We start from the raw sequence: 10,373 nt of genomic DNA on the forward strand, positions 1-10,373 counted from the left end.
TTTCGTTCTCCCTCCGAGCAACTAATAATCTTCTCTCCGTTGCAGCGAATCTCTTTTCACGCGGCTATCACCTGGCAGAGGGAACGGAGCCAGAGGGTGGTAAAACGTAGCCGGGGAGGGTTGATTGTGTCGCATCTTTGGTAGAATCGTCGCCGACAAAAGAGAGAGGAAACTACGGTCCCAAAACAGTTTCTATGACAGTTGTGTACGGCTGTTCCGTTGAATCTATTACACATGGTATCACTCGGCTCCTCTGTGTACTCTCGTCATACGTACACGGAACCTCGAAACGCAGTTGGAATAGTAGAGAGAGGTACGAGGGAGAAATACAGAAAGAGAGAGAGAGAGAGAGGCTGAGAGATATACCGGTACTCACCGACTTTCTTTATCCTAGTTTCTGCCATCCTTATACAGAGCTTGTTCATGTTCCCTTGACGTAACTCTTTCTATCTCTCTCTCTCTCTCTCTCTTTCTCTTTCTCTCATTGTACTCTAATTCTGCAGAGCGCAGTTGCCGAGAAATATAACGCAGTGATCGATGTCGGCGTATGCAAATGTCTCTCTCTTTCTCGTTGCAAAGATCTTCCTGTGTTGGTTAGAGCACACTGAAAAGAGATCCATCCATCCTGTCTTTCACGTTCTTTTTTTTCCCCCCTTCTTTCCTCGTGCACGCTAATCAATCTCCACACATTCTCTCTCTCTCTCTCTCTCTCTCTCTCTCTCTCTCTCTCTTTCTCTCTGTTACAGTGTTGGCCAGTGGTGTCTCACTGGAGAAAAGAGAGGGGGTTGCGCCCCGGCAAGGTCAGAGTTCCAGCTGCCCTGCTTCGGTTGCCTCCGCCCTTGCGACCCTCTCGCCGAGCCGAGGAATCCCTCGTGCAGAGAGGGTGACGACGGGCGGCGGTGTGCCGGCGGTGGTGGTGTTGGGTGGTGTGCTGGTTCTATGCTGTATATGCCATTGGCCGTCCGTATGTTTGTCCGGATAACCAGGGACGGTTGTCGTTCCCAACTGCGTGCAGCTGCTTCCCATTGTGGTACAAGTCGGTCAGTAACCGATGACACACAGCGTAAGATCGCCACATCGACGTCGAATATTCTCCCTATATTAGAACACGCTCCCTTCCCTTACAACTGCCTTCTCTCTTGCCACGCGTTCTCTGTTCCACGTGAATCTGTTACTCTGTATACTATTATATATATATATACGTAAACTTGGAAAATTCGAAGACAATCATCACTCCAGTTCATCTATGCAACGGCCACTCGTTGGTTGGATCCTTTTCTCAAGTCTCAAGCGACCATTCGATTAAAACTCGAGATTTCGCTAGGTTCCTCGTGCGTTTCTAGTCTAAATATATACGAGAGTTTAAATATCGTTCGATTCGCGACAAGTGAGCAGTTGGAACAGGTCGCGCGGCAACTTTCGCGAGAAAGTTTTCCCGCAGGAAATTCGGCGGCGACGCTGTGACTCTCGATAGCGCGAACGTGTGTGTGCGTGTGTGTGTGCGCGCGCGCGTGTGTGTCAGCTTTCTGTGATTTCTCCTCCGGTTCCCTTTCGCGACTCTTTCTATTTTCGTCGCTAGACGATTTCCAATCGTAGTATCGCGTAAACACGTTCCGTAAGGAAAGCTCGGGCGTTATAATTATAAATCGAACGACATATTGGTCCGGCAGGTTGGAACGTTCTTCAGTTGCTCTCTCGATTCAATCGTCTTTCGAGGTAATATCGCCTCGACGCGGGACGCAGAATAGAACATAAACTCGCGCACACGCTCTCAAAGTATCTCGCGCGATCGAATCGACGAGAGGCAAACAGCCACAGATGTAGCGCTCGCCTCTTCCGTCGAACTAGATCGAGTTTCTCTCTCGCAGCTCACGTACTTTCTATACGTGATTGTGGGGAGAAAGTTTCGCGGTAATAAAGGACGAAACAAAAGGGCGGGGGAGCGTTTCAATGACTTCATCTCCCTGCGCGGCGATCTCGCGGAAAACCGCACACCGTACAGACGCCCAATCTCTCTCTCTCTCTCTCTCTCTCTCTCTCTCTCTCAGTCGCTTTCGCTTCGTTCGCTTAATTAGCTAATGCAGCCGACGAAAGTCGCGATAGCCACTTGGAGAGCTCCCTGAAGCTGCCCTGTAACCTGAACCGGTCACTCGCTCCGGGTGGGACCACTCTCCGCGCGCGATTCTTTTCCAAAGTATTTACCCCTTCCATCCCGTCTGGTCGATCGATCTTCGCTTTCCATCACGCGTACATACGCCGCGCTACGTGCAGCACCATCATCCCGGAGGCTGTGTGCAAGCTTGTAAAAGGGATTTTACTACTTTTGCTCCGAATCTTCGATGCGATTAAGCGCCCGGTACCGCTGCTTCGATCGATCTTTCATCCCTTTGCAACTCCCGGCGTTTCCATCGTCGGTACCTTTATCACGGTAATTTCATCCATTCTGTCTCGAGAAAGGTTAACATACTTAAAGTTCGTTAGCTGAATAATTTGGACTTGGTCTTGGCCGTTCGCTCGTTTACGTGTTCCGGGTCTACGCGCGCGTATACGAGTACACATGCTTCACTTGCGATCACTGCGTTCGACGTAACGCACGAGCAAGTGAACATTAATTAACGTGATTTGACGTCGAGTGACTTTGTTCTCGTTTCACTTTTGAAATAGAAGGGAGAAGAGCAGAAAGTATCAATTGCAGCAGCGTCAGTCGGTCACGCGCGTGTGGGACGATCGTTAGGTTCGATCGAAGATACGATATCTTCACGCGTAACTACACGCTGCGAGGAAACGACTTTTACAACTTCGTCCACGAACGACTTTTTCTTTCGCTATTTTCGATGATTATGTTTATCTCGGATCGTGAAGCTTTTGCGAAATTCGCAGATTCAATCAACTCATTGGTGATTTTCTATCACCTGACGGAGAAGTACAAAGGAATCGAACGTGCCCATACGCCGGTACGTCTGTATGCACCAGCGTTCATCACTTTATCATGCGTATCTGAAAAACCTGTGACGAATCGACATACACACACATACATTCGATGTACCTAGCGATTAGAATTCCTACTCTAGCATTACGTAGGTGTTAATCAAGCTTTTCCTACGCGAAAAGCAGGAACGTATATATATATTTAAATAAATAAATAAATACATATTTACGAGAATATATATATATATATATATACACACACACATAATGTAATATTTTTGTACTGAACAGATTTGTGAAATAAATAACGATGATCCAAGCCAATTCCAAACCGTGGACCACTGGTGTTGTACTTCTATCGCGTCGGTACGAGGTATTATCGCTCGATACCGTTGCAAAAAACACCTCGAGTCGGTCAGCCGCTATTTTTGGGGAAGGATAAGGGGTGGAGGGAGTGGCGGAGGAAGAGGACGGAGGCGGGCGGAACGCCAGAGAGAGAAAAAAAAAAAGAACATAATAAAAGACTGATAAAAGGAGACATGCAAAAGAGGGGGATGTGTGCGCTTCGTGGTCGGTGCGCTTCGACGCGCTGTTGTTGCTGCTGATACACGCGAGAGTTGTTCTTTCGGCGGATGATTTTTACGGAAGAAAGTGCGAACCGGCCTCTACTCTCTTCTCTTATCCTTTTTTTCTCCATTTTTTTTTTATTCTTTCTCTCTCTCTCTTTTCCAATACTTTTTTTTCTCGCTAGTTTAGTCGTTTTATTTCTCTCTCTCTCTCTCTCTCTCTTTCTCTCTCTGTCTCTGTGTGAAAAGAAAAGAAAAAGAAACACAAAACAAAAAGAGGAGATTCTCGTTTCGATCAGAGGAATGTGTATCGTCTCTTCTCGAACAGCTGCGTTCTCCCGTTTTTCCGCTACTTCGGTCTATCAATCTCTTTCTGTGTCGTTCATTACACATATGTGCGTATCTGTTCGTTTCTCTCACTCACTCGCTCTCTCACTTTCTCTCTTTTACTTTCTATCACTCTCTCTGTGTACTTTCGGCGGGCTACACGACTTGTACTTACATCATGCCTTTTGTCGTTCACCAGACAGAGGAACACGTGCAATGTAATTGTGTAACAAGCAACTCACGCTAACGCATATTATCAGCAAAAGAGTCTAACAAAAGTCTAACCGAGGACATCCTGTACTAACATAAGATACACGGTATTTTTATATATATATATATATATATACACATTATCGGTTCTGTGGGTGCAGATTGTAGGTCGCGCGAGCGGTAAGAAAAGACGATTTTTCCTTGAGAAATGCTACTTTGAAAATGCGGAGAGATCTTCATTAGAGTAATTTTCACAAATTCACTAATTCGTCCATTCGTTGATTTTTTTGCTTTATCGCAACGACGATATTATTTTCGGATTGTATTTTCTGAGATTTTATTCCTAGAGGGTAATACAGTTGTGGCAATTTATGTTAGATCACTTTAAAATTCAATTTCATTTTGTTTAGTAAAGTGGTTTAATGAAAATCGAAGTTGAGTTTAATAAAAAAAGTTCAATAAGTTTAATAAAATTTAAGTTAAGTTTAATAAAAATTGGTAACAAAGTCGAGTAAAATTTTGTAGAATTTCAGAATGAAGCGTGACGTGAAATTTCTATAGTATGGCAAAGTAACCAGTTCAATCGTGAATTTCTTGTTAATTTGAATAAAAAACTGAATGAAAATGACGATCATCGTTATTAAAAGCAAGTGAGAAAAAATCTTAGGTGATGAATATTTGGTATATTATACAGGGTAGCGACATTAAAATTCAGCACGCTATCAATTAATTCCATATTCAAAGTAAACATGTATTCTTGCCACCTCTTGAATATTTAGAAGATATCGATCGTTGAATTATTAGTTATTTTAGTTACCGGATCCGTAGTTTATTCTTAAAAGACTGATCATCTTTAGTTTTAACCGATTGTTTCCCTTTCCAATCAACGTTATATTCAGATACATGTGTTTGTGCCGATCGAGTGACGTGGAAATTAGATTTGTCGCGTCTTTTCCACCTGCATATCGACGTGAAAGAAGTTTTCACTGAGTTACGCTGACAGATAATTCGTTGTACGTGGTCACATGCGCGTTGTAAAACTACATGACGAAACTACTCGGTGCTAAATAAAACTAGCCGGAGACGAAGCGACGAACATGGTTAACTGGAAGTGAGTGAAGTCATCGCTGGAATTATCTGTCCTAATTTATTATTCAAGGAGCACCGGGTTTTTCAAATTTCTTAAATCAATAAAAAGTTCATTTATTTTATCAATAAAGCGAAGGCAGATAAAACTGGACAAAAATAGAACCAGATGAGAATATCGAGACGGAAAATGAAGATATCTATAAATGTGCAGCTTCACGTGGAAATCGTTTGAACAGGCTATAAATTGTATCTGTACTACTTGTTTTTTTAAATCCTCTGATTAAAGATCGAGCAGACTGTATTTGTATCTCAGATAGAGGATGCTAGAGGATGATATTTCTGTCTGCTAAATTAATGTTAAATTCAGCGATTCGCGATAAGTGGTTCGAAATTCGTCTTCAACGAGTCATTAAAAAAATGTCACTCGAACGCGTAAACACGGAGACTTAAATACTCGCTTGGAAGCAGAAACGAAAGCCGCCGTTTCGTTCGATCAGTCGAACGGACTTGAAAGATCTCATTTCGCATTTTCGATTTACTTTTTTCCAAAGAATCATTCGTCTTTTCTCTATCTCTCTCTCTCTCTCTCTCTCTCTCTCTCCCTCTATGGTGCTCGCCACCTGTTATCGCGTGGATATACGCCGCACGATTGCCTATATATATTTATATATGTATGTATATAAATAAATGTGTAAAGGAACAGGGTTGTACAAAGTTCTCTTACAGCGAGTACCACGACGACGTCGACGGCGGATCGACGTTTAAACTGTATTCCGCTGCAGACTCTCGATACTCTCGACTACCTCTTTGAGCGGTCCTCTTCCTGAAATGAAAACGTGCTCTCACGTCGGCCGCGCTCGTCGGAAATCAGATTTTATTGAAAATCGAAGCAGCTGCGGAACGTCAAAAGTTTTAACGTCTTTGGGAACGGTGTGTTCCACCGTGCCCACCACCCTCCCTTCTCGCCTAACGTGTCCCTCTTCGTTCACCCTTCGTTCCCCAATCTGGCTCCCTCCTCTTTTTCCGCCCCGTTCCCCTTTCCGCTTCCTCCCCTTCCTTTTTCTTCTTTCCTCCCGTCGAGCTGCCCTTCCACGCTGTTAACGTTAACGTTCAGCCAGGGAGCTGATCGATCCAACTCTCTGTTAAACGAGAAACGACCTTTTACCTTTCGCCCATAAACGTCCGCTATCTAGCCTATCACGCAAATATTATTTAAATTGTACGTTAATCGAGAATACAGTGAGAGAGGGAGAGGAGGTAGCGTGAATGCAGTAGATCGATACGTCGACTCGCCGTGGAATCGTTTCATCAGCGGTAGATATTCACGTACGTGCATACTTGGTACACGCGCGCACGTACGTATATACATACGTGTACGTATACAGGGTGTCCCTGCGATCCGCTGCGGTACAAACTGTTTGCGAAATTCGAGTAAAAATCGACCACCGACTCTTACCGACGACAAATTTTGTTCGATTGTTCGTCTCTGGACATTGGCTAAACTCAAGCTCTCGGCTTGAGAAACTTTCAGGCTCGGATTTTCTCCTCGGAAGTCTCGGTCCTCGAATTGGGTTACACTAAATTTAGCGTAACCCAATTGGGCGACTAAATTTAGGACGTTTGAGTTTATCTTGCTTGCAACGGTGAAGATTGAAACACCTTCGAAATCACGCAATTTAATAGCAAATAAAATCCCGACCGCGGACTGATATCGACGATACCAATTCACGGTTAAACGAAGAGACTCTCTGTGTTCCACTTTTGCACTTCGGTCGCACACGGACACCCTGTGTACGTTTCGAACACGTGGTTTCGAACGTACGTTTATACAGGTATCTGCTACACAAACGCGAGCATTGGTCTTCGTTACACGTGCGAGACGTGTTACGAGACTTTGCCGCGCTCTCTCGTGCTTTCGATGTTACAGAAATGAAGTCTTATGGTGTATACTCGGGTGCACGAAATCTTGATACACCCACACTGGCTAGAAATAAAAAGATCGTCCCGTCGCCACCGTTATCGACACCGGTACACGCACCTTGAACCACGAAAGCGTTTAACTCGTTGAGAAAACACCGATCGCCTCCCTCGAATGAGAGATGTTTTCCCTTTTCTCTCTCTCTCTCTCTCTCTCTCTCTCTCGCTTATATTTCACTCTTTTACCATCCGTATTTACCGTCTCTCTCCTTCGTCTGGATTTTCCTCCGTCCGGAACTCCATTTTTACAGATCATAGAACACCTTGGAACGAGGTTTCACCGAGCGTCGGTGGTTAGCGATGGGAAAGAGCTCTCGGTATATAAATGATGGCCACGATGCATGAATCGATTTCGCGTGGCTGCTGGTTTAACAGGATCGGCCTCAGTATTTTAGAAATAAGTACTCGCGATCAGTGAATTGGTGCAATGTTCGAACCTTGCGATCGGCTGGCTCTTTTGACGACAACGATCGTCGAAGGTTGAGTTATTCGCCAGGAGGAGAAACGAATCGTGAAAATCGCGATTGTTCCGAACCGTAAAACTTAATGCAAATGCATAGAGGGTTTGTTCAGCGTCCATCCGGCTTTTATTCAGCTCGCATGATACAGAAGAGAGAAACGATTTTTCTGGGTACTCGTGAGAGGAAGATCGGTAAACGTGAAAGAAGAAAAATATAATTAAATTAATAATAATAAGTAAATATAACAAGTATAATAAGTAAAAATATAGTTTAGTAAGAAAGAGAAAGTGGAAGCATCGCGTATCTTGTAGTTTATAATATTTATCGTGTATACGATAAACGAGCACGAGAAGAATTAATTTTCATGTGCATTGACGCACGTTAACGCATATGAATGATATGCGACTTGTATTTATTATCCAAGAGTATGGTTCCACGTACATATGTAGGTCAATTAAAGGAGCGTCTACTGTATCGTAATTGTTGGAAGGAGAGGAAATTGCAATTAAAATTATCAATTAATAAATTCTAACGTACAACTCGATATTAAATTTCTATGTTTATGAAATATTATTTCCCTCTATGCTACCCGATACAGAGTTTGAACATACACCACCAAATTGCCGTTGAATTATTTTGTCGAATGTTTCGTTTTGCTGAAACAGCCTGCCACAGATTTAGTCCCATCGCCGCCCATCGCCGCCCAGGTAAATTTCATCGTCGTTTCATAATCATTCTTTTCACTCGCGAGCGTACTCGCGAGTAAGTAGCTGCGATTTATTTGAGGCAGCAGCTACCGTGTTTAAAACGACGGCTCGCGGTGAAAAGATGCGACCGACGTGTCCGGCCTCGTCGGTGCAAAAACGTTAAATGGAGGCGAACGAGCCCGACACACGGAGTTGTGTTCTGTGTGTCGTTGGGTTGGCAAGTTCGTAACTGTGTTTAGCCAGTCGGTTTAGCCGCTCAGAGAGTACTCCATTACGCGTTAGGCCAATCCTTAGCTTTATTCGAGAGACGGGACAGAACCTCTGGTGTACTTGTATCGTACATAGTACAGTACATAGTACCGATTTTTCCTTCGTTCCTCCTTCCGCGGTAAGGAGCGATCGCTGCTTTCTTCGTTTCATTTTTTTTTTTTTTTTTTTCTTGGAATTTTCCTTCTTTTTTTTTCTCCGTTCGGTTTTATTTTTCTCAATTTTGATTCTCCCTGGATGGAGTGTATAATCTCACACGTAAGTTCGAATTAATCGTTCTTGGAGAGCTCGCTTTGCCTACGCACAGAAACTTGTAGCAAACTTGTTGTACACGTCACCCGTCATGCATTTTTTCTTTTAAAAAAATTTTTTTTTTTTTGTTATTTAATTTTCTTGTTACTTGCACTGGTTTGAAAGTTTGAACGATCGTTTCTTTTCTTTGTTTTCTTTTACAGAGGACCCTTTACGCAAAAGTAAATGTGTGTTGCACTTCCATGCCGATGTACAGAGTGTCCTTTTTACTCCTCCTTTTCGTTTATTTTATTTTCGTCTTTTTTTCTTTTTTTGTTCTGTTTGTATTTCTCTGTCATCAAGCAAGAAGAACATGTGATAATTAACGTTTGTATCGAGAACGTGTTAAACGTTTCTCGAGTCACAATCGCTTCGAGATTGAAAGAGATTGGCACCGTTGTTTAACGTGTTAATGGAGTGTTCTCTAAGATTTGCAACAATCGATAAAAGTAAATGCGATTTATTATCACAGTAAAGAATTGCGACGCTGTTGACCAAGAAGAGGGTAATTCTATTTTCTTTTTTTCTTTTTTCTTTTTAATAATATTATATTTTATCGTGATAACATAGAAAAACATATAGCGTGGTAAATGATACGATATTTATGTTGAAAGTAATAACTGTAAAAGAATTACGATTGCAAAAAGAGAACGAAACCCGATCGTGAGTAATGATGGGATCAATCTTACCATGAGTAAGTAATAACAATCAAATTTGATTTTACGTATAAAATTATTGACAAATGGATATGAATCTCATTTGAAGTTTGTGTTTAAAATTTCGTTTAACGTAGTAAGAAATTCGTACTTGAAATATTTGAGAAATTAAACACAAGATTGCTTTATATTGAGTCCTACGGATCGATATCGAGTTTCATTAATACATTGGAATATTATTTGTAATTGCGATAATAGTAAATATTATAGTAAATATAGTTACGATAATAGTAAATATTCGCGGTATATAATATTTCGCATATTCAAATATAGACATTTATTTTACCACTAATAATGAGAGCGATTATTTTCCTATACACCATCCGAATCAAGTAAAATGAGAACGTTACATATTCTATGTATTACATAGTTGTGCAATATCTGATCCCATCAGTAATACGAAACATTTAGTACATGATACATTGTACTAAATATCGAAACTGCATTTCCGACGAAATATCGATCTTCTCTTGGTCAACCAGCGGCGTTCGCGAGTCGTCGCGCACAGTCGAAAAAGAACTCTCCACACGAAGGTGAAAAATTCCGCCGACAAGACGTCGGTCTCGTTGCTCTTTTTCTTTCTTCAACAAATACGCGTATATTCCTCCCTGTAGTACGCTCGAATTTCAATCGATCCATCAATCCACCGTTCCTCGATCCTCTCTCTCGCGCGCGACCGAAACGCACGACATACGCTCGACGAGTGTAAACGCGCGGACGAGACCTCGCCCCGTGGGGGTGGAGGCGGCAAAGAGTGATAGAGAGAGAGAGAGAGAGAGAGAGAGAGAGAGAGAGAGAGAGAGAGAGAGAGAGAGAGAAAGAAGCGGAGAGTAT

At 42.6% G+C, this 10,373-nt stretch overlaps 1 protein-coding gene across 5 annotated transcripts in view; it reads left to right on the top strand.

Moving 5' to 3' along the window:
- Positions 1-9,157, top strand: part of LOC122539039 (sex determination protein fruitless-like) — a 31,493-nt gene extending 22,336 nt beyond the window's left edge. The window contains exon 5 of one of the 5 annotated variants that reach the window (XM_043673620.1): positions 8,988-9,157. In XM_043673620.1, the coding sequence (XP_043529555.1) occupies positions 8,988-9,142 (155 nt within the window). In that variant the 3' untranslated portion in view covers positions 9,143-9,157. The other 4 variants (XM_043673619.1, XM_043673617.1, XM_043673623.1 and 1 more) reach the window with 4 other exon arrangements.
- The last annotated feature ends 1,216 nt before the right edge of the window (positions 9,158-10,373 follow it).

The sequence above is a fragment of the Frieseomelitta varia genome, unplaced genomic scaffold, assembly GCF_011392965.1.
Source record: "Frieseomelitta varia isolate USP_RPSP 00005682 unplaced genomic scaffold, Fvar_1.2 scaffold_189, whole genome shotgun sequence".
NCBI classification, from domain to species: Eukaryota; Metazoa; Arthropoda; class Insecta; order Hymenoptera; family Apidae; genus Frieseomelitta; species Frieseomelitta varia.